General features: G+C 38.8%; 1 protein-coding gene across 2 annotated transcripts in view; it reads right to left on the minus strand.

The window, feature by feature from the left end:
* Nucleotides 1-25,439, minus strand: part of tns3.2 (tensin 3, tandem duplicate 2) — a 71,497-nt gene that overhangs the window by 21,982 nt on the left and 24,076 nt on the right. For both annotated transcript variants that reach the window (XM_057841168.1, XM_057841167.1), the window contains exon 6: nucleotides 22-178. In XM_057841168.1, the coding sequence (XP_057697151.1) occupies nucleotides 22-178 (157 nt within the window). The remainder of the gene's footprint in view (nucleotides 1-21; nucleotides 179-25,439) is intronic.

The raw sequence follows: 25,439 nt of genomic DNA on the forward strand, positions 1-25,439 counted from the left end.
TTGAGGAGTAGATGTGTGTACCTGTCTATGTGTGGAAGGGGGCTGCTCGATGACACAGAACACATGGAACCAAATATCCGAGGACAGGAACCAGAGCTTGCAGGCGTGTCTGATCTGAACAGCTCGCCGTCAATAGAGCTGCCAGTATGGTTTGCACTATCCAGAAAACTTCGGGAATCTAGAAAAAAAAAGTAAGATAGCCATGTTCATATTTGGGTTTTTGGGGTCTGATAGCAAACTACCATAGTTTTCAGACTAAAGGGCACACCTGACTATAAGCCGCCACCCACCAAATTTGACACAAAAACGGCATTTGTTCATAGATTAGCCACACTCGACTATAAGCCGCGGCTGTCCCCACTATTTAATGGAACATTTTTACCAAAAGATATTAACCAGTAACACTATATTTGACAGCGGCATCGTAAGACTGTCATAAGACCAAATGAACCAAAGCTTTGAACCAATTGGCTGCAACACTTCATTGCTTCCAGAAGCTTCATTTGGCCATCACTACTGTCCTCCAACATGCCTCCTAGCATGCATTGCAGTGCTACAGATGTAAATTACAATCAAAATTCATGTTCTGTGCTAATTATTTCTTCAGTTGTTTCATTAATTGCTAGTTATGGTATTTTGTAACACTTTATTTGACAGTGGTGCCATAAGACTATCAAAAATATGACATGACACTACCATGAGCATTAATGAATCATGTGTCATCCAGCAAATTATCTCACTTTTGAATAGATGTAAAAGATCCGAGCTGGACATAAATGGAGTTAGTGACAAAATTTTTCAGGTGACACTTAATGGCATCTGTCATAAGCATTCATTAATGCCCATGACAGTGTCATGTCATAATTATGGTGGTCCTTTGGCAGTCTTAGGACGCTGCTGTCAAATAAAGCGTTACCTATTTACCCAAATAACTCAACAAATAAGCCACACTAGACTATAAGCCACAGGATTCAAAATGAGGCAAAAAAAGTAGTGGCTTATAGTCTGAAAATTACGGTACTAACAGGGCTAAAGTAGCCTACGTTGGAATTGCAAAGAATTAGAAATTTATAATTATACCTTATTTACAGCAACAGTTGCTATTCTATAGGTACAGGTACTGCTTATCCTCACGATGATCGTTTTAGTTCAAATTCAACAAATTAAGTCAGTCCGAACATTAGTATCTAAAACTATACTATAAATATAGTTTGTTTTGATTAATAGAACAAAAATTTGAGTTAAATCACATGTACTTGACAGTGACACAAGAAATGAGGCTTAAACATTATCCTATGGCGTCTTGACATTCAAACAACAATGTGCGTCATGCAGAAGACATGAAGGCAGGCCTCCTCAGGCCACAAGCAGCCTGAAGTGCCATGAGTCACTGCTAGTAGAGTCAAAGGGCTCCTTGTTCAGACAAACTACCACGCCCCCCAGTACCCCTACCACTGGGCCCCCACCACTCATTTTATTCAAGGAATCTGAGATGGAGGAATTTGCTTTTGAGACAAACCTTGTTTCAAATGACAAGTGACATAGCATCACATTGAGCAGGTGAAAAATATTCACGTGCCTTTATTGCATTCCTATATTTGAGAGCATTCATGAAGCCATGCCGCGAGATTACTTTAATGTAGTGATCGCGTGCTTTGCAAAACATCATTTTTATCCCTTTTGTATGTGTTTTTATTTTGTTTCGCTTGTCCAAAATACCTTCCAGAACTTTTTGGGCCATTTCTAACCGTAAATATATTATTTTTGTCCTATATTATCTCACAATATTTTACCCAGTAGGTCTGCTGCTGTTTTCCTTGATTTTCCCACTTGATGTCTGTACACAAGTAGCTTATTTCTCTTTCAGGACAAGTTAAATGGCCTTCACTGGTTTTGATTTTTTTTCCCCCAGCTTTACAATTTCTTCTTTTGCACAGCGGAAGCTCTGATTTTCTCGGTAGTTACATTTTTAAGTTGCATTGCGAAAGGCAAAACCCTCATTTTCTTTCACATTCAGTGCTAATAGATATTTAAATACTGTAATCACTGAATTAGGACACACCTGATCAATGAAACCTCTTCTATGTACGTCTTAAAATTGGTGTTTAAAATGTAGATGCCTGGAGATAAGGTCTCATATCATCTATCTAACCCTAACTGAGAGGGTCTGTATAGTCTGCCATGTTACGAAGTGGTCCTGTATGTAATTAGGTCAAAATAGCAGTTGTCATACCAAAGCACACATCAGTAAATAAACTCAGTTAATCCCACCATAAGAATTAATGGATCACATTTCTCAAATCTGAATGCACTGTAGTTTGTTACATCTGAATGTATTGTATCTTGTCCTGGGTCCACCGATCTAAGGCCCATGTGGCTTTTTAGCGCTGCCCTAGTGGATCCCTGGAGGTTTTTTTTTTTAAATGTTTGAAAATGGAATAAAATGGTGGAGGGAAATATACCTTTTGTTTTAATATGGTTTGTGCAGGAGGACAAACATGACACAAACATTCTTCCAATTTATTAATGTTGTAATAAAGTTAAGCTTGAGACGGCATCGTGCAACAGAGTAGTCACGTGGTGCGTCATTCTCTTTAGGATGCACTGCAGGGAAAATAAACATTTTTAATGATGAAAGCTCATTATGTATTTGTAGGCAAGTTAGCAAATTTAGTCATTTTGATAGTAGGCTAATACATGTATAGCTTAAATACTGTACATACATACAGCATGTGTTCATTATAAGGCTTATGTAAGGCTTTTAATTTTTTCAGACATATTTGTTTTTTTTTGGTCCAATATGGCTCATTCAACATTTTGGGTTACCGATCAATGTCGTAGGGTATCCAGTCAATAGGCAACCAAATAATGGCCACACCAGTCAACATCACACAAACTCTGAAACAAGGAATGATTTTTACTCTCTCAGGCTTTCGAAGAGTCAAACGCACCTTTGACTGATAATCGTTTTGCACAGTGGTAAAAAAAAAAAAAAAAACTCTCAGCTCCGCTCCGTCTCCAATAATTCCAAGGCTCTTTTTTCCACCATAAACTATTTGCTCAAACCCCATGACAACTCGTCTGCTTCATTCACTCCAGAAAAGTGTCAATTATTTCTTTCATTTTTCCAAACAAAAATAGACAACATCTACAGAAACCTAAATACCTCCAGGATCTGTCCCATTGCTTTACGTACCCCTCCATCCTTCCTTCCATCTGCCTCTATGCTCACTCCGATCAAGAAACTCACTCAACTTTCTCCAATATCAACCACTCAACTTGCCACCATAATGTCTGGAATTAAAACTACCACCTGCACCCTAGATCCCATTCCCTCTGTTCTAATAAAAGACTGTCTCCCTGTAATCTCCTCACTTATCACTGACATCATTAACACCTCCCTCCGCTCTGGCTCTGTCCCCCAAACTCTCAAAATGGCTGCCATCACTCCCATCTTAAAGAAATCTGGCCTAGACCCCGATATACCAAGCAATTACCGCCCCATCTCCGATCTCCCTTTTCTGTCAAAAATCCTGGAAAGGGCCGTGGCCTCTCAACTCAAAACCCACCTCACCAATAATAACCTGTTTGAACTCTTTCAATCTGGCTTCCGATCACAGCACAGCACCGAAACAGCCCTTCTCAAAATAACCAACGATATTCTTCTCTCCTTGGATTCCGGACAACTCACCATCCTCATCTTTCTGGACCTCACTGCTGCCTTCGACACAATCAACCACACCATCCTGCTCTCCAGATTAGAATCTTTACACATCACTGGTACCGCACTTTCCTGGTTTCGCTCCTACCTCACTGACCGACAACAATTCATCGCCATCAATCATTGCACATCCCCTCCTGCTCCCCTACCACAAGGTGTCCCCCAAGGTTCAGTTCTAGGTTCCCTCCTCTTCATTCTCTACATCCTCCCCCTTGGTCAGATCATCCGCAAACATGGACTCCAATTTCACTGCTACGCTGACGACATCCAAATTTACATAACCACACAACAAATCTCGCACAGCACCCAATCCACACTTCAAAACTGCCTCAGTCAAATTAATTCCTGGATGCAAGAAAACTATCTTCAACTCAACAGTAACAAATCAGACATAATCATCTTCGACCCTGCAGCCCACATCATAGACAGTCAATTTTCCCTCACCCTCAACAACTGCACCCTGCCTTTCTCAACACATTCCCGCAACCTTGGTATCATTTTTGACAATAAACTCAGATTCGACCACCACGTCAACCATATCACCAGAACTGCCTTCTTCCACCTCAAGAACATAGCCCGTCTTCGCCCCTCCCTCACCTTCTCTACTGCTGAAACCCTCATCCATGCCTTCATAACCTCCAGACTTGACTACTGCAACAGCATTCTCTTCGGTTCTCCATCCAAACTCATCAATAAACTACAATATATCCAAAACTCTGCTGCACGCCTTCTCACCCAGACCCCCTATAGGAACCACATTACCCCCGTCCTCCACAAACTGCACTGGCTTCCTATTTCATACAGAATTCAGTTCAAAATCATCCTTCTCACTTACAAAGCACTCAATAACTTGGCCCCGCCCTACCTCACAGACCTTCTCTGTCCCCACACCCCTTCCCGTCACCTCCGCTCTTCTAACAGAAACATCCTCGCACCGCCCAAACAAAGAACACACCGAACTAGGGGGGACAGAGCCTTCTCCGCTGCCGCCCCCTCCCTTTGGAACTCACTCCCAAAACCCATTCGTTCATGTTCAGACCTTCCCACATTCAAAAAACTGTTAAAAACTCACCTTTTTAAACTAGCTTTTAACTTATAATTATTTTCTTGTTTTGTTCTGTCCACGTTGTTTGCTGTTTCTGTTCCTACTGTAAAGCGTCTTTGAGCATTGGTAAAAGCGCTCTACAAATAAAATGTATTATTATTATTATAGCTATATGTTATTGTGACAGCTTGACCTATACTTAAACCTGACATATGTATGTATATCATTCATACATTCCATTCTATGCACTTGGTGGATTGGTTACCCAACTAATTCTCTCCTCGCCAACCTCCAGAAACATCAAGTACTTTCAAGTCTGGAATCAGCTTGGCTAAGTCTTTTGGAAGCATGTTGTGCCCATCAAGAGCATCGCTTTGGTGAGAGCCATACAACACTCTTTATTTCTCAGTTTCCACATTCCACCGCACGGTTGTAATCTCTGTGTTTGTTGTTTTCACCTTTCTACTGGAACAAGCAGAGTTATTTTACACACTACCATCCTATGCTGGACACACTCTCAAAGTGTCACTCCACTGGTCATCTTAGAAAAAAAACAAACAAAAAAACAATACAGTTCCTGGAGCGATACTGTACAATTTGATAAATATAGTATCTGGTGTTATATTAATATATGTGTCTATTCTTGTGTTTTTCAATATTATAGCTCAGCTTAATTTTTAAGTGCACCGCCATATTAGGAACGGTGACTTGTGACTTCAAGTCGTTGACTGGGCTTCCCTCACATTCACCAGTTGCTATCGGGTGATACGCTGTATTGTTGTTATGTCATATTTTCCACGATCAAAAGAACACTCTGGAATAACAGGCTTAGGCAAAAGTATTGTTAACCTGAGTAAAAAATAAAACTAAATACAGTGGGGCAAATTAGTATTTAGTCAACCACTAATTGTACAAGTTCTCCCACTTGAAAATAGTAGAGAGGCCTGTAATTGTCAACATGGGTAAACCTCAACCATGAGAGACAGAATGTGGGAAAAAAAAAAAAATCACATTGTTTGATTTTTAAAGAATTTATTTGCAAATCATGGTGGAAAATAAGTATTTGGTCAATACCAAAAGTTCATCTCAATACTTTGATATGTGCCTTTTGTTGGAAATAACGGAGGCCAAACGTTTTCTGTAACTCTTCACAAGCTTTTAACACACTGTTGCTGGTATTTTGGCCCATTCCTCCATGCAGATCTCCTCTAGAGCAGTGATCTTTTGGGGCTGTCGTTGGGCAACACGGACTTTCAACTCCCTCCACAGATTTTCTATGGTGTTGAGATCTTTAGACTGGCTAGGCCACTCCAGGACCTTGAAATGCTTCTTCCGAAGCCACTCGTTTGTTGCCCTGGCTGTGTGTTTGGGATCATTGTCATACTGAAAGACCAAGCCACGTCTCATCTTCAATGCCCTTGCTGATGGAAGGAGTTTTTCACTCAAAATCTCTCGATACATGGCCCCATTCATTCTTTCCTTTACACAGATCAGTCGTCCTGGTCCCTTTGAAGAAAAACAGCCCCAAAGCATGATGTTTCCACCCCCATGCTTCACAGTGGGTATGGTGTTCTTTGGATGCAATTCAGTATTCTTTCTCCTCCAAACACAAGAACTTGTGTTTCTACCAAAAAGTTCTATTTTGGTTTCATCTGACCATAACACATTCTCCCAGTCCTCTTCTGGATCATCCAAATGCTCTCTAGCGAATCGCAGACGGGCCTGGACGTGTACTTTCTTCAGCAGGGGGAGACGTCTGGCAGTGCAGGATTTGAGTCCCTGGCGGGGCATTGTGTTACTGATAGTAGCCTTTGTTACTGTGGTCCCAGCTCTCTGTAGGTCATTCACTCGGTCCCCCCGTGTGGTTCTGGGATTTTTTTTCACCGTTCTTGTTATCATTTTGACACCACGGGGTGAGATCTTGCATGGAGCCCCAGATCGAGGGGGATTATCAGTGGTCTTGTATGTCTTCCATTTTCTAATAATTGCTCCCACAGTTGATTTCTTTACACCAAGCGTTTTACCTATTGCAGATTCAGTCTTCCCAGCCTGGTGCAGGTCTACAATTTTGTCTCTGGTGTCCTTCGACAGCACTTTAGTCTTGGCCATAGTGGAGTTTGGAGTGTGAGTGACTGAGGTTGTGGACAGGTGTCTTTTATACCGATAATGAGTTAAAACAGGTGCAATTAATACAGGTAACGAGTGGATCCCCGTTAGACCTCGTTAGAAGAAGTTAGACCTCTTTGACAGCCAGAAATCTTGCTTATTTGTAGGTGACCAAATACTTATTTTCCACTGTAATTTGGAAATAAATTCTTTAAAAATCAAACAATGTGATTTTCTGTTATTTTTTTCTTCCACATTCTGTCTCTCATGGTTGAGGTTTACCCATGTTGACAATTACAGGCCTCTCTAATCTTTTCAAGTAGGAGAAGTTGCACAATTGGTGGTTGACTAAATACTGATTTGCCACACTGTATACATATTTAAAAAAATAAATTAAAAAAAAAAAAAACATTTTACATTGAAAGCTGCTGTCAACATGACTCTAAAGCATGGCTTTCAACCTCTCTCCCAATTATTATTTGGCACAAATAGAACACGCAAAACCAGATATATGATGATTTTAATTTCATGGTAGAAAATGTTTTCTCCATTATAGGGCACTTATGCTCTTTGGACAGGTGATGTTTCATTTCTGTAGATTTTTCCCATCTGAATTTTTGTGTATTTATTTGGCCTAATATCATATGGTCATGTAATAGGTTAAAGTACAGTATAAAAACAGTTCATATACAGTAGATGATGTTGTGATGAGAAGAAAGTGCACCATTGACTAAAACCAAATTATAAACAGTTACCTGTTATTTGAGTATTCTTTTCACTGAATACTTTTTTACTTGTGCAAAAGTAAATTTTTGGGCTGACTACTTTTACTTCATGAAAATAGGAAATAATGCAATTTCTACTTGAGTACATTTTTTGGATACTCTACCCAGCTCTGCCTGTAGGTTAATAATGCGTATGGCAGCTGTTGGTAACCTAGGCTACAGTGGCTCCACTATGAAATTCTGCTCATACGTAATTGTTTGTCCAAATTACACCCGATGTGCCCACTGCAGTTATCCAAGCTTGGGAAAAGCCTTAAATGTGGACAAGCAGGAACTATCATCAATAAATTATTGCCATTGTTTTTCTTGTATTCTAAGAAAACCTTGCATGTATAAGAAATACTATGTGTTTTTGAAGGCACACAAACGCTTGTTTGCTTGTGTTTTGTTTTTTACACACTTTCCTTCAGAGAGAACACAAATCTGGGTTTAGTCTGGGCCAAGCTCCACTAACTTAACCCACATCCAGATGGCACATAAGTGGGGGGAAAATGGATGGAAGGATGGACATATCAACGTGTTCCTGTCAACCTCTTTTAGCCAATATCTACTCTACAACTCTTATCTATTTGGAAAAGCTATGAATAACCATACTTCTCAAACTAAAACTGTCAAGCAGAATCTACTTGTAAAATGCTGAACACAGGAAAAAATATTTGCCCTAATGTTGCTGTAGTCACTGACCCCATCAGTATTGCTTAAGCGTGTGAGCTTGAAAAAGTGTGGAAAAATATCACATGCTGCGACACAGTGCTGCTTAAGGCTGACTGAAAAAGAAACATGTTCACATGTTCTGTTCCTGCAAAGCAACATGACAGCAATCAGTGATAACCCTACACATCAAACAAAATCCGACACAAATTTGTACAGTTTAAGCACGCAATATGCTAAGAACCCATTTAGGATATGTTATACGGATTAAATATTAGGGATGTCCCGATCACATATTTTTTGCACCCGAGTCCGAGTCCCGATCCGATACCAAAAAGAAAATGTTTCCCGCAAGACGGACGCACGGAAGATTTTCTTGTGAGAGAAATCAACATACTGTAGGTCCCAAGAAGATTAGTACAGGTGATGAAACAAGGAATTATTAGGTGCATTTGTTAAATTATACAGAACAAGGCTCACCGTATCCACATGCACCCGCCGTCTTCTCCCACCCCTGTTCGCCACGCTCTATAAATTAAGATGACAATAAAAACTTTTTTTTTTAAATTTCCGTTTATCATTATTATTATTATTCTGATATATATTCATAATTAATTTGTTTTGCTATGTCTAATTGCAATAAGTAATTGTACCTGCAGTATTTATGAAGAATTTAGCGTAGGTTTTTGGGCTGCAGAACGAATTAATCGAATTAAAATGTGGAAATGGGAAAAAATCCCGCTCGACATACGACCATTTCCACTTATAAACCAGGTCCTGGAACGAATTAAATTTGTATGTTGAGGTACCACTGTATATTTTTGTATCTTCTGGCATTGCCATTTTATTTCTGGATTATTTAGTTACTTTTTAGCTCTTAAAAAGTAAAAGAACGTATAAATTAGGCCTGAATGATATTGGAAAATATTAACATTGCGATACGTATTGCCAAGGATCCACACTTTTTGCATTGGTTGCATCTAACTTTTGTTTTAAGGTGCACCAACACAAAATGTAGGCATACTCACATTTTTCACTGTATGACTTTTAACATCATAGGTGAATAGTGAGATAGTGTAAAGCGCTTTGAGCGCCTTGAAAGGTGGAAAAGCGCTATATAAGTATAACACCATAACCATAACCATCATACTTTTAATCACTCTCCATAACATTCATATACAGTCCCTGACAAAAGTCTTGTCGCTTATCCATTTTGTAGAAACAATTGCTATTAACCTGACTTTTAATTATTCAGTTAGTTTCAGAAATGGCTCATATGAAAGCTAATACCCTCCCAAATGACGCTGAATGTAAAAAACCATACTTGTTTCACTGAAAAAATATTTATCATTTAATGGAGACATAAAGGTCAAATTTTGATAAGACAAAAATTTTGTTGCCTACAGAAAGTAGTGTGAAAATTGAACAAAAAATGTACTTCAAATACAAAAATATGTTACATAGGAGAATTAAGTAGTGGTGCTGTGAGATCCAAATTTAATATTTTGTATGACTTCCATGGGCTTTTAAGGACTGCATCCATGTGCTTCGGCAAGGATTCATACAATATATTGATGAAGTCATCAGGAACATCAAAGAAAACAGTCTTGCATGCCTCCCAGAGTTAATCAACATTCTTTCGTCTTCCATGCTTTCTCTTTCATCCTACCCCAGACATGCTCAATAATGTTCATGTCTGGTGACTGGGCTGGCCAGTCCTGGAGGATCTTGATCTTCTTTGCCTTGAGGAACTTAGAGGTAGAGATTGAAGTATGCGATGGAGCACCATCCTGCTGCAGAATTTGTCCCTTTTTATGGTTAGGAATGTAAGAGGCAGCTAAGATTTGTTGATATTTCACAAATATATATATTTTTGTATATTCAACATAACTTGGGAGGGTCTTAGCTTTTATATGAGTAATTTCTGAAACCAATTGAATTATCAAAAGTCGGGTTATTAGCAATTGTTTCTACAAAATGGATAAGCGACAAGACTTTTGTCAGGGACTGTAGTTTATTCATCTTCTAAACTGCTTATCCTCACGAGTGTTGCGGAAGTGCTGGAGCCAATCACAGCTAACTCCAGGCAGAAGGCAGGGTACACCCTAAACAGGTTTCCAGCCAGTTACGGGGCATCTATAGACACAACCTTTCATACACACACTCACACCTAAGGACAATTTGGACTGTTTAATCAGCATACCGTGCACATTTTTTTCGGCCAGGAACCCGCAGAAACCCCACGCAGGCACGAGAAGAACATGAAAACTCCACAAAGGGAGGCTGAAGCTGGGATTGAACCCAACTTCCAGAATTGTGAGGTGGACGTCCTAAATACAGTCCCACCATGCCGCCTTCATAATGAGAATTATTTTTAAACAAGAATAACGTAAAAAAAATACTTGTCTTTATTAAATGCTTCATTGAGTGAGTCCACTCAAATTCACTCATGCTTCGACGCTTATGCTGCCGAGAACAGCCTCTCACTTGACTCGTTGCCACAGACTTGTGTGGACCAAACTAAACGATGATTAACACATTTGTGCCTTTGATTGTAGCGCTACCGAGCCAGCTACAAACCTGTCAAGCATCGTTAACTTTAAGTACCAAACACCAGCTGCACCATTAACCAAGAAAAAAAAAAACAAGATTGGTCACACTGCCTAGCTAGCAGGAGTCAGGGTGAGAGGCTGTACGAGCATGAATCAGAAAAACATAAAAAAAAAAAATTTTTTTAAATCAAAAACATGATCTTTTTCACCCAATTCCGATCCTCTGAAAAACGGCGAGATCGGCCCGTTTCCCGATAATGTGATCGGATCAGGACAGTCCTAATTTTTTTTTTTTTTTTTTTTTTTAATAATTTACTGAACCCGTTGAAATTTCTCAGACAAGAGGATAGGATTAATTCCAAAATATCATTAGCATGGGCAGTGACTAATTTCAGTGTTAACAAATGAAATACCTTTGACAGTGGCATAAAATCAACTCAACCTAAGGTATAATACGAAAACATACGTCAGACATTCACAGAAGAAAATAAGGATAACAATAAACAATATGCAAATCACTTAAATCTTAATGAAACCTTGGAAATAAAAGCTGCTTTAATTTGTTTTTTTGGGGGGGGGCAAATTCTTTCTCCTGAGAGTGCACTGCATGAGAATGCGATCAGTTTTGGATGGCCTGACCTCCGTAAAAGTCAATCAACCCCAGTGCCTGCTGTGGCTTCCCTCTAGCTCCAATTCAGAGCTGCCAAGTATCCCAACAGAGCAGTCTAGTAGGCATGTGTAAATCAGATTCCACTGTCCTCTCATGGTGTTTGGGCAGACAGCTTTGTTGGCCCGCCTGCCTGGCATAGAGGAGGCCAAGTTACAGGCAGCTGAGGAGAGTGAGAAATAACACCCTGGAGTGATAAGGAACTGGTAAATGGTGACAGGACACAACTAGGGGAAAAAGAAATTAGGGAAGAATAAAAAGTGACACTAAAATGGTAATCTGTGTCTATTTGATGATTAGTTTTCAAAATAAAAGGTTAATACATTCGTTTTGTATAATACGACTATAAACCCTCCTAGGTTTGGCCTTTTTCTTGTTGATCAATATTGTGCATATGAAATTGATGTTGTAGTAAAATGCCTACAAGTCAAATCCATGAAAAGATGTAATATATTCTGTGCAAAAAACTTTCCAGACAGTTGCCCTTGTTTTTCAGCATATTCAAAATTCCTGAGTCTCTGCCCATCTGGTTAGGGAATCATGGAGAATAAGGTTTTACAATTGTGGTTTGGAGGCACCGCTTTATTCCAACTAGTTAAAGGGGAACTGAAGAGGTTTTCAGATTTCGCTCTTAAGTGTTTTACTCAGTTGAATTGTATTAAATGCGTCATTCGCTCTCTCAAAAAGTCACTTAAAAAAATAATAATAATAATTGACCGCGTAGTTTTTGAGTTATGGCCATAGCAACACCATAGCAACGAGGGACGCGCCGTCCTGCCGACCCCTACCTCGTGACGTAACTTCCAGGAAGCCTCGCCACCACTCTGAACACGGAAATATAGCATCACGCTATCCTCGCCATATATTGCAAACATTTTCTGGGTTTTACTCGCGGGATTCGTCATGCCATCTCGATGTGTAGCGATATGAATTACTCACAGGAAGACTCGAGACTCTAGGAGTGGTCCAAAAAAAAAACTTCTCCTGCAAAGGTTTGGACCGTTTTTGTTAGCATGCATACAAAAGAAAAGAAAAGTAGAATAACATGTCTAAAACTGTTATCATCACACGATTTAATGCCCCAAAAGAAATATGGATTTAATAGTAAAGATAGATTTGAATTCTAGAATAAGTGATGTTAATGAAGAATAAGTGTCCTATAGTTTCCTATACTTTTAAACGGTCAATCAAAGTCAAAATAAAGCAGTCAGTTTGTTTTATGTTCTTTAAAATTTCATTGGGATTTCATGAAACTTAACCAATGAAAATCTAACATTTTGTTTGTTGTACCACAGTAAAAGTAAAAATGGTAACACTTTACAATAAGGGTCCTATAATTAACATGCGTGAATGCATTTTTAGACAATAATGTTTGAGTAACATAATAATCATTCATATAATCCCTTGTCAAACATTAATTAAATTTAGTTAATGCATAACCAGACAGTAACTAAACTATTGGTGAAGTACTATTTAAAAAATGAATATAATGCAAACATTAATTAACATTAGTGTATTAATGCACAGTTATTAATGCATGCTGGTCTGAGTAAGTGAATATATTCTCCCAACTTGGGAAACATTGCTCTGTGAGCCATTGGGTGCTGCGAACCTAACTTTAAGTACATTACTATTTAACATTAGTTACCTAATATTAATTTTAAAATATGCGTACAGCTGCCTCATAAGTATTATTTAACTATAGCTAATAACTACTGAACACTGTTTGGACGTTTATCGTTAAAATGTAGCGCATGTGTCCCTTAACTAAGAAATGATCAATCAATCAATCAATCAACTTTATTTGTATAGCACATTTAAAAATCCGCCAAGGAGACCAAAGTGCTTTACATAGCATAACACAGCAAAATAAGTCAACTTTGAAAGATAAAACAAACACATAAAATAAGATAAATAAAAGACGAGTTCATAAACTGTCATTGCACATTAAAAGCTGAAGAAAAATAAAATGTTTTAAGGCGTGATTTAAAATCCGTAAGTGAGGGGGCCTGTCTAATAGTAAGTGGTAATTGGTTCCACAGCCTGGGCGCCATCACCGCAAATGCACGGTCACCCCTAAGCTTCAGCCTTGATCTTGGGACTACTAGAAGCAGATGGTCAGCTGATCTGAGGGTTCTGGTTGGACTGTAAGGCTGAAGCAGTTCTGACAGATATGGCGGCGCAAGATTTTTCAAACATTTAAAAACAAATAATAATATCTTAAAATGTATTCGGTAATGTACCGGGAGCCAGTGATGAGATGCTAAAATCTGGATGATATGTTCGCGCCTGCGGGTTCTAGTTAGGAGTCGAGCAGCAGAGTTTTGTACAAGTTGCAGACGGGCCAGTGCCGCCTGACCGACACCTGCATACAAAGAATTACCGTAATCCAGCCGAGTTATGACAAAAGCTTGAATCAATTTTTCCATATCAGAGTGTGAAACAATAGATTTCACCTTAGCAATCTGGCAAAGCTGATAAAAACAGTCCCGTACAACACAAGAAATCTGCTTCTCAAATTTAAAATCAGAATCAAATTGGACCCCTAGATTAGATGATAAATGCTTAACCATTATTAACCGTTACTGAATGCTTTTTGGACCTTTATTGTAAGTGGACCACATGTAACTCTTGGGTAGCAGATATGCTGAACCATTAATAGTTCAAATGAACTAAGTTGAAGCAATCACAACCAAAGACTTGAAAACAATAACAATTCAAAATAATAAAATCATTATTCAAGGTTACATCTTATGCATTAACTCATTTTAATTAATATATTGATTAATGTTAGATAAGGGATTACAACATATGAATTATCATGATTAGGTGTGTGCAAAATTTCCGATTCTTAGATTATTCGTGACTAGGTCCTGGAAGATTCGGGAACGATTCACAAACATCCAAATTCCGATTATTGAAATACGTCAAATAAAGCGGAACTAAAACACAGTCAGTGCGGTCTTCGGGACGCAATGAGGAACGGACCAAGAGTAAACATCATACTTGTCATAACCTGCGTAATGACAATGCTCTACTCACGGTTCTGGCTCAACTCATGCCGCTAGATTTAAAAAAAAAAAAAAAAATTAAAAAAAAAAAAAAAATACAATAATACCTTACTGCTGCCGACAGCCGCTACAAACTACGTCCACATAATGCTATAGAAGATATCACATGTATAGAGAATCAATAATCAATTTATAATCGAATCGTAGGCTCTGAATTGTAATTGTAATCGAATCGTTAGGTGCCCAAAGATTCCCACCTCTCATTATAAAGTTACTTAAACATTAGTTATTGTCTTAAAATGCATTAACTAATGTAATTAAGGGACCGTTATTGTAAAGTGTTACCGTAAAAATAAATAAATAACTGTCATGAAACAGGCCTCTTCAAAAATGATGCTGCACCTATCAATGAGTGAAAATAATTTGACCCTAGGGACATACTGACCCAAGGTCTGTTCTCCGGTAATGATGTCTTATTTGTCTTTATTTAATTAGGTCAGACTCAAGGCATAGACCTCAAAACTCTTTTGACCTGACACTTCGTCATTCTTTGCGACACGCCTTATCATAGGGGGCTTAGCTTCATTTAGTAATAGTCATTTGAAGACAGCACACGCTCATGTCCAAGCTGGATTTATGCTTGGATTTTGGAAGAAGTACGAAAGCTGTACCACATACAAACAGGAAGGATTGTCTCAGGAGTGATTTGTTCGAGGATTCAAGGTAATTATTATATTTTTCGTACCATGCATGCATTTTTAAACGTTGTGAAAAAAATCAATGGGAGAAATCAGCCGCTACTGCATTGGCATCATAGTTTGCCATATTTACGTAAAATAAACGCCAACTGCACGTTTTTTTTTTTTTTTTGCTTTTCACCAAGAATTGAGACTGTTTTCCGTTCATATCTATGAAGAATTCGGGGATTTGAACATTCATTCACAAGAATTTCGCCAGAAAAGCTGTGTTTACATCAGGCGGCCGCTAGCCTCATTTGCTAACAGAGTAGCATTGTACTTCGAAATATTCACGTAAAATAAACACTAACTGCACGGTTTCTTTGCTTTTAACCAAAAATTGAGACTGTTTTACGTTCATATCTATGAAGAATTCAGGGATTTGAACATTTATTCACAAGAATTTTCACCAGAAATGCTCTGTTTACGTCAGGCGGCCACTAGACTCATTCACTAACAGAGTAGCATTGTACTTCGACATATTATACGTAAAATAAACGCTAACTGCACTGTTTCTTTACTTTTAACCAAGAATCGAGACCGTTTTATGTCCATCTCTATGAAGAATTTGGGGATTTAACATTTTTTTCACAAGAATTTTCACCAGAAATGCTCTGTTTACGTCAGGCGGCCGCTAGCCTCATTCGCTACAACTATATAACTAACTATACAACTGTATAATGGCAATAAAGAGCTATTGTATTCTTTAATAAGTTGTGATTGTATATAGAATTTATTAATAATCTATTTTAAAATAATTTATAATTGATTCTGAATGTTTTCATCAAGTATTAAGTTTCTTATGTGAAAATTGAGTGATTGATTGGCTGTTGAAAAAAATTTAAGTTGCTATTTTGGGCAAAAAGTTATATGATATGTTAAATATTGCTGTTGATCCTGAAAATATAGGTGATTATCTCTGTATTTGGTGGTTTTTGTGTATCTCGTGTAAAATCTGAGAATTTTATAGCAATTTTAAGTTTTGTTATACCTTTATAACAAATAATGAATCAGGATTTTATAAGGGAACAACTTTGAATTTTTTGATGCCGCTGCTCATGGAGACTCATATATGGCTAAGATAGGTGCCTGTTTTGGTTTTAGGTCGGTAGCAGCTTTGGTTAGAAAATATTTGGAAAAATATTTGTTTTTGAAAATAGGCCCCCTACGGATCGGCCCTGCACCCCGTGTCATGTCAATGTATTATGAAGTCTATGCTCAAGGATTTCTTTTCCTGAGGAAGTCTGGCCAAGTCAGCATCACAACTACCTTTTAAACGAGTAACCTCTCAATGCTTGTCTTAGGTGACATCTTGTGTACCAGACTAAACATGGGTCAGAGGAAGTGAAGTTAGAGTTGCCTGAGGAAATGATAAAGACCTACTGGTGTGTGAATGTTAACCTGTACAGGGCTTTGGGCATTGTAATTTCATGGATAAGGCCACTATATACTGTGAGTAATTAGCTTACTGTTTATCATATTATTAAATTTTAACTCAAAATTGCGGGTGTTTGATTCCCGTTCAATCCCAATACCCAGTCACTGCTGGTCCCTAGCTGGGGTAAAAATAAGTGGCATACGACAGGAAGGAAATAAAACACTGCATAAAAACACTGCCAAAAACCAATAATGATATCAACAACAAATGACAAATTTCAAACAAAGTTGGGGAGCTTTACGTACATCTCAGAATTAGATAAGGAGCACTTTTATGCCAAAATAAACACTTAAAAACTGAAAAAAAATGCATACATATGAGTATAAGGAAGCATGAGAAAAGGCCTATTGAGAGAGAAAGGATAGGACTTGGAATCTCTGACATATGAGCACATACATACCAAGAGACGCGGTCATGATGTGACATTATGCAGGTTTCCTGTTTGTCTCCAAATCCCTGCCTCTTTATGCTTCCCTCTGCGTTGTACAGTCTGGCTTCCACTGGAAATGGATTACTTGCTACAACTACACTTTCTTTCACTGTAGAACGCTAAAAAGAAACTTGACCCTGTCTCACTCAAGTTTTTTGTCAAGGCTGGATCGTCGCATCGCCATGGCCAATTCCTTCGTCCCACAGATGGAAAAATAAGCTCTCTGTTTCTTCCTACTTGTTGTGACACTACTCGACTTCTGTGTTTCCTAGGAGGAAGGGACAGAACGAAGGGGCGGGAGAACAGAGTTAGAAGATTAAAACCCACCTCCCTTCCACCCTTTTCCTCTGACTGACCACTGAGCATTGTTCATTCTCGGACATTGTGAGCATTTTCCCCCAATCAGAATGAATTACGTGGGTTGAGGGGGGAAACGGGGGGACTTGGGGTCAAAGGTTACATGGGACCTTTTATGGGCAACAGAGAAAAGGGGGTGATGATGGTGGTAGTGGTGGTCATTATGGGACTTCTATGGCCTCTCTGTTAGGGCATGTGCGTCCACTCCTGCCTTCTGCTCACTGCAAATACTGAGACAAAGGCATGCAGACACATAGTGGCCATGTCTCCTGCCATGTGTCAAATCTGAGCACATAAATTTCTCAATGAAGCTGCTGGACGAATTGTTTCACATTCACAGATGTTTCACAATGCACATGTGCTTTATGTTAAACCCATGTGACACAGGACATAAACTGAAATGAAGCACTGTGAGTGTCCATCTGGCTGAGCTTCTCTCACATCACCCACCAAAGGTTGAGGGAAACAAAAGGATTAAAAGATGTATCCCTTAGGTGACTGTAGCAACACTAGTAATCATTCTAATGATAAAGATCTGTTACAAAAAATTGTTAGTAAATTACACCACTCTGAAGATTGAGTTTCAATGTAAAACCAACAATTCAATTGTCTGAAGAAGTGAAAGCAGTCCAAGCGACTAAGCGTCTGCCTTTACTTTCTTTTTTCCTGACCTTTGACCGCTAAGGTTCAGACAGTCAAGTGTTTGTCTGAGCACACTATCTGCCAGTGTTAAAGCTCAGAAGCTCAGTTTATGCTGTTTACATTCCTTTGGCTGAAAGCTACTTACACTGGCAGTGCTTCTGCTTCTGTGTACGTGTGTGAGTGTGTGTGCACGTGCACCTTTGTGTGTTTGAAATATAAATGTATTATATACATATATAATGGTATATGGCGGAAAACACAAAGCTGAAAAAGCACTTTCTGCTCTTGCACCCCTCTTTAAAATAAACTGCTGTATTTTAAGCCAAAAGAACTGTTGTGTTTGATAGAACAATATGTCTATATGCTGCCATTGCAGTTTCATGCACATAAAGCCCGCGAACTATTTTGAATTTGTCCGTTTTACCCATGAGACCCCCGTTTACAGTCACCGCGTAACCGCTTTTGTTTCAACCCAGCCATAAAAAGAAGGTAAGTAATTAAATTTATTATTCAAAATGTCTCATTTTTAGCTTAAAATCATTAATTGATTTAAAAAAATAAAAATAAATAAAAATATTCACTCGCATATTTTAAACTTTTAAACAAATTATGTCACAATGGAAAAAATGCCGTCTGTAAAAAAGTCACGGATATTTACCTCATAAATGTTGCTTAAATGTATTTTTTTTTTTGTTACTGTCGCATTTTCCCTGATATTTTAAAAAGTTTAAAATGGTAAATATATGAAAAAATCTCAACCACTCCTTGATGTCTGCGATTTCTGCATCGCGACCCTTGTTATATTACCATGTTTCACCCATAAAGTCCCCCAAAAGTCTGGCCGTGGCCATTCACAGCTGTGTCTTGACACTCGGTAATACATGCTACACAAAGTTATTGGATCGAAACAAGGTAAGTACACAATAAAATCTCGTTAAAATCATGGTGTCTTTAATTATGCTCTCTCATACTTTCACCTCCAGTTAGGGTTTAGGGGTTTTTTTTGTTATGTTTTTTTTTTAAATGGCCTCCTGTTCAAAAAATTTTTAGCAACACTACTGGCTCACAGCCAGCATGTCCGCGGTTTGGATGTTGAGGTATAAAAGAAATATATAAGGTAAAATGTTAAATGAAGGAAAATACATTTGCTTCATTACTGCTACACGCTCATTCTGAAGTTGCTTACCATGGATGTCCAGCATCACATCGAGTACAGTGCATTTGAGCCCATGTGTGAGTAATTCGGAGTTTAATCATTCACTTTAATCAAGCGAGCTGTAAACAAATAATGTACTATATAAATGCATACATCTGCATTTGCTTTGGTTTAGTACAAAAATTTTATGGCACGACCACTTCCTCTTTTTGTCAATTTTTTTCCACGACTCCCACACGTCCTCTGCCAGTCGCCTTTTAATCTGGCCGGGAGTGACTTCAACTTTCCCAAGCTGCGGAGGTCGTAGAACATTTTGGAAGATGTTTGCATACTTGATAATGATAATGATACCACCATTCCTCCCGTAGATACCCAGGCGGAAGTTAATGATTAAAATTAAAATTACGAAAATTAGCAAATAAAATAATAATTCATATTGTACAATTTAATTGAAAATTAATCATCTCAAAAAGGGGGGGGCTTGTGAAGGACAAACTCAAATTTCCATCAGATGGCCAAGTGTTTCCAGTATTCGGTTTTGGCCAATAATTTGCTTTCGGTACATCCCCAGGGTTTCCCCTACAAAAAAAAAAAAAAAGATTTTGGCGCACCGCCACACCAAAATAAAAGCTGCCACGCCTTGCAAAAGAGATTTTTTTTTTTTAAAGGCCATTTCAAAGGCCTAATGTGAAGGGTTAAGCGGCAACTTATTCATTGTATATTGTAAGGTCTGTAACTATGCGCGGCCCTTTAGGAGACGATCAGACTGGGGAGCTGTGACGTAGAGGGAAGCGAGTAAGAAGAATGGGAGAACGGGGGAGATAGCGAGAGATAGCAGTCACATGTCGCGGCATCCCACTGTTTTTGGGTCATTGTTTTTCTATATTATTGTTGCCACAATAAAGTGGTTGAGCCAATAATGACTCCCCTCCTTCTTCCCCCCCATCCGGGGCATTACAGTATTTTGGATCGGACTTTTTGGCAAAAGTGAGCAGTGGACCTCTTGGACGGAACAGCAAGTTTGAATGAATCTGCCCCAAAAGGCAGGGCCCAAGTGCTGCCGCGCTAACATCAACAACGCACCCAATAGCAGAGGGCCAGGTACACTTATATCTATGCTATCAGGCTGGTTTGGCAGATGGATATACGCAATCACGACTGACAAAACCTTGATAAATGCGCTTTCTTTCAAGTTTTGCGAGCTCTGGGACACTCGAAAAATGACTCTCATACCTCTCCCTGCTAAGCTAAATGGTACCTCGATGTGGTTTTGTGTAGAAATGTAGTTCACGAATGGCTATTAGAATTCCCCCCTACTCCTTGTAATGGGTCCGTTAACAGAAGGACTATTTGTGTTGTGTTAATGTAGTACGTATTAGGGCCAAATAAAAGGAAAAAGAAAGACGACCAGAGGTAAGTCGTACTATTGCTATGAGAAAAGAAGTATTATTACATAGGGTAATGTAGCTGTAATCAGCTACGCATTTTACGTACATGAAACGTAGCTGAGAGCTACAAAATTAGCCTCTGCTCTTGCACCCGTCTTTAAAATAAACTGCTGTATTTTAAGCCAAAAGAACTGTTGTGTTTGATAGAACAATATGTCTATATGCTGCCATAGCAGATTCGTGGCGCATTAAGTCCCTGAACTATTTTTAGTTTGTCCGTTTTACCCTGGAAACCCCATTTACAGACGTCGAGCAACCACTTTTGTTTCAACCTAGCCATAAAAAGAAAGTAAGTAATCATATTTATTATTCGAAATGTTTGTCATTTTTAGCTGAGAATCATTAATGGATGTCTAATATTTATTTATTTAAAAAAAAAAAAACATCCAGGCCCGTCTGCGGTTCGCTAGAGAGCATTTGGATGATCCAGAAGAGGACTGGGAGAATGTGTTATGGTCAGATGAAAACAAAATAGAACTTTTTGGGTTGAAACACAGGTTTTCTTGTTTGGAGGAAAAAGAATACTGAATTGCACCATACCTACTGTGTAGGATGCGGGTGGAAACATCATGCTTTGGGGCTGTTTTTCTGCCAAGGGACCAGGACGACTAATCCGTGTAAAGGAAAGAATGAATGGGGCCATGTATCGAGAGATTTTGAGTGAAAATCTCCTTCCATCAGCAAGGGCATTGAAGATGAGACGTGGTTGGGTCTTTCAGCATGGCAATGATCCCAAACACACAGCCAGGGCAACAAAGGAGTGGCTTCGTAAGAAGCATTTCAAGGTCCTGGAGTGGCCTAGCCAGTCTCCAGGTCTCAACCCCATAGAAAATCTGCGGAGGGAGTTGAAAATCCGTGTTGCCCAACGACAGCCCCAAAACATCACTGCTCTAGAGGAGATCTGCATGGAGGATTGGGCCAAAATACCAGCAACAGTGTGTGAAAAGCTTGTGAAGAGTTACATAAAACGTTTGGCCTCCGTTATTGCCAACAAAGGGTACATAACAAAGTATTGAGATGAACTTTTGGTATTGACCAAATACTTATTTTCCACCATGATTTGCAAATAAATTCTTTAAAAATCAAACATTGTGATTTTCTGGGGGGGGGGTTCCACATTCTGTCTCTCATGGTTGAGGTTTACCTATGTTGACAATTACAGGCCTCTCTAATATTTTCAAGTGGGAGAACTTGCACAATTAGTGGTTTACTAAATACCTATTTACCCCACAGTTTGAAAATGAATATCTCGACCACTCATTGATGTCTGCGATTTCTGCATCACGACCCTTGTTATATTACCATGTTTCACCCACAAAATCCGGCTGTGGCCATTCACAGCTGTGTCTTGACACTCCGTGATACATGCTACATGGAGTTTTTGGATCAGAAAGAGGTAAGTACGTGATAATATCTCGTTAAAACCATGGCGTCTTTAGTTACGCTTTCACATGCGCTCACTTCCAGTTGGGATTTTGCTGTTTATTTTATTTTTATTTTTTAATGGCCTCCTGTTCAAAACGTTTCATCCCCCAGAAAATTGAGATTTTAAACTTTCCAAAAAACGCATCACATATGCATATAGGACAATTTTGAAATTTGGCCAAATTTGGGGTTCTCAGAGCGGAACTTCAAGTCACCTGAAAGTTTTCCGCCATATAGATATGAATAGCACACCTTTAAATATGAAGTAAACCAATAAAACACTAGAATATTCACTCAATTAAAAAACAAGCCTACGTATATTGAAACTTTATATAAGTGATAACTACTTGGAATTTTACTGGAGGGTTTATCCCAGTAATAGCTTCTATCATTGCAATTTGCCTCAGGTCACTAGTGATTCAGAAATCACAGCTAACATGACCTGACAATAACTGAAATCAGAAATCTAACCGTCCCAAAGGCTCAAATACTTTCCCAGGCAGTCATCCAGCTTTAAAGTGGTAAACAGGAAGTAATTATCTGTCTGAATGGTGCATTTCTTTTTTCCTCAGAAGCTCGGCCCTTTGAGAAAAGCACAGATAAACTCTTACCTCTACATACTACTCCACCATCGTCTTCTTGACATGTGTACAATAAACAAAGTTAGGTCACCTTCAGCATAGACAGACTTGTAATATCACAGCATTTCAATCAGATTCAAATCCGCTCTTTGCCTTGGCCACTCCAAAACTTCTTTTCTTTCTTTTATTTGATTGCACGAACGTTGTGTGTCGCTTCGCCACAAGAGGGTTTGCGATTTTCACCCCGTCACGCTCGTTCCGTAGAAAATTTTTGAACAAATAATAGAGAGTTACAATAATTGAGGCTAGATGTGACAAGGCTCTGGACCAGAGTTGCAATTATTTTAGGTGAGGTGGAAGGGCGACGACGGTGAAAATAAGCCGAACAGCTGATAATATTTATGTGGATCTGAAAGTGTGCTATCAAGGATGACACTTTCTTTAGCCTGAAATCACTAACCGATTGCCAAACATTCTCATTAAGAATTTTCTGGTTAAGAGCTAAATTCGTGGGTTTATGAATCACAGTAAGTCATCCAGGTCCTGAGGCCGTAAAGCAGACCCATCAGAGCGCCACAGCACATTTGACATTTGTATTTTTTTCCTGAAACGCTGTTAGATTTATGCCTGTGTAACGAGATACAACCCTTTCCAAAAGTTCAAGCATGTGCCTTTGCCTAAAAAAGGTTATTAAACATTACAAGTACAGTAGATTACACTGTATGGTTAGCATACATCTGTGTACTTTTCAGATGTTTTTTTCTTATAATTTCAAGGAGAAAAGGAAACAAATGCATTTCTAGTCTAAGGTCCACTTGATCCATAAATTAGTTATTACATTTTAAGATTTACACTAGATAACGAAGCCACGATTGAGACTTTCAATTCCAAGCAAAAAGAAAACGATCAAAGAGAATATATGGCATAAAAGCTTATTCTTGCCAGAGCAATTCACTGAAGCTTGTCTACTCCTACCTGGCATCAAATCCATAACAGCAATTCCATGTAAGCAAACACAAACAAGCTTTAATCGTGTAAGCACATTAAATTCACTGCAAAATAATCTAGAATCACAGCATAACCATTTCCACAACACCACTGGAGGACACTTAGTGGCATTTAGTGTGGAAGAGAAATCTAAACATTGAACCTAAGTGTATTCTCCACAACAATACAATTTTCTACATGACAACATTCATTCATTTTCCACACGTCAAATCAATGCATAACATCACGGGCAGTGGTTGTTAGAGTTACTGGAGGTTGAGGAAAGTTGTGTTTATGTATCAGGCCGTTGTAAAGCTATAAAGTGCAGTGTTTCTCAATCAAATATATTTGTTGTACAGTGTATTGATGAAAGCGCTGTGTAATTTGATATTTGCTAAATGTTATGAACTTTGAGTGCACACCTTTCATGGAGTTCGCTGTAACTAAGGTTAGCCTAATGTTTTGCGATGTGACTGCAAACTTAGGTGTACTGAGCCTTTGTTTTGGCAACACATTACTGCGACTGCCATCGTGACTCTGCTGAGCCTTTGTTTCGGCAACAGATAGCCAAGACCACCATGTTAAGTCCTTATGCTCTGAAGCCCAGCCTGGTATAGGTATTCAGGGCTTTTAGAGTCAACATTGGTTTGAGTTGTGCTGGTTAAAACTACATCATCATGTGCCATCCCCCAACTCCATTAAAACATGTTAAGACTGTGTTTTATGTGCCCGTGTTCCAAAGCATTTCAACTGGTCTCTAGTTCAGCAACAGCTAGCTTCATTATCTGGTCCTAACAGTGACACCAGATACAGCCAAATTTGCTGCTGTGGGTCGTTACAGACCGAAGTATTTTTAATTGCTTCAGTTTCCCAAAAACATATTTATACGTCTTTTGCGTTTTTTTTTTTTTTTTTGACAAGAGGCATCTATAGGTTCCGATCTATCAAAGATACAATGCACAAAGCTCAAAACCCATTTTAAAGCAATAAAACTGGCCACTGGAGGTCAGTAGCGCATTTGGTAAGAACTCATCTCGGGCCAAGAAAGGAAGTGAAGGAAAATAGTCAGGAAACAGAAGTTGGAGGCATCTTGTGAAGACCCGTGAGAATTTGAAAAAAAGTGAAGAACAATCGGAAAAAAAGGCAAACGACACAGGAGGAGTGTTTTGAAAAGAAAACAAAACCATCGTCAAAGAAGGATTCAAAAAAATCTATATTGATAAGACAGACAGTGACGGCCACAATAGCGTCAGGTTCCATACGCTTTCTGCGGAGCTCACGTTGCGTTACTCCTGAGCCCGAGGTTGAAACCAGCGATGAAGATGATGAAAAAAGTATGACCGATCTTGATCAGGACTCATCAGATTACTGGGAGCCACCTCATTCAACCGGGAGCAATCGAGAGCCTTCCTCGTTGTTATGTGCGCAAATAGTTCAACAGTTCAATAGTTTAGTTATCTGCAGTGTTGGGCACGTTACTTTAAAAAAGTAATTAGTTACATTACTCACTACTTCTTCCAAAAAGTAACTGAGTTAGTAACTGAATTACTCTATAGTAAAAGTAACTAGTTACCAGGGAAAGTAACTATTTCCGTTACTTTAAAAAGAACTTGTATGTCAAAGAATTTGACATTTTCTGAGCAGTATTCGAGTCAGTGGAATAGAGAAGAACAGACAGGTAGTTAACTTGTTAGGTGCTT

This window comes from Corythoichthys intestinalis, chromosome 7 (assembly GCF_030265065.1).
Source record: "Corythoichthys intestinalis isolate RoL2023-P3 chromosome 7, ASM3026506v1, whole genome shotgun sequence".
NCBI lineage: Eukaryota > Metazoa > Chordata > Actinopteri > Syngnathiformes > Syngnathidae > Corythoichthys > Corythoichthys intestinalis.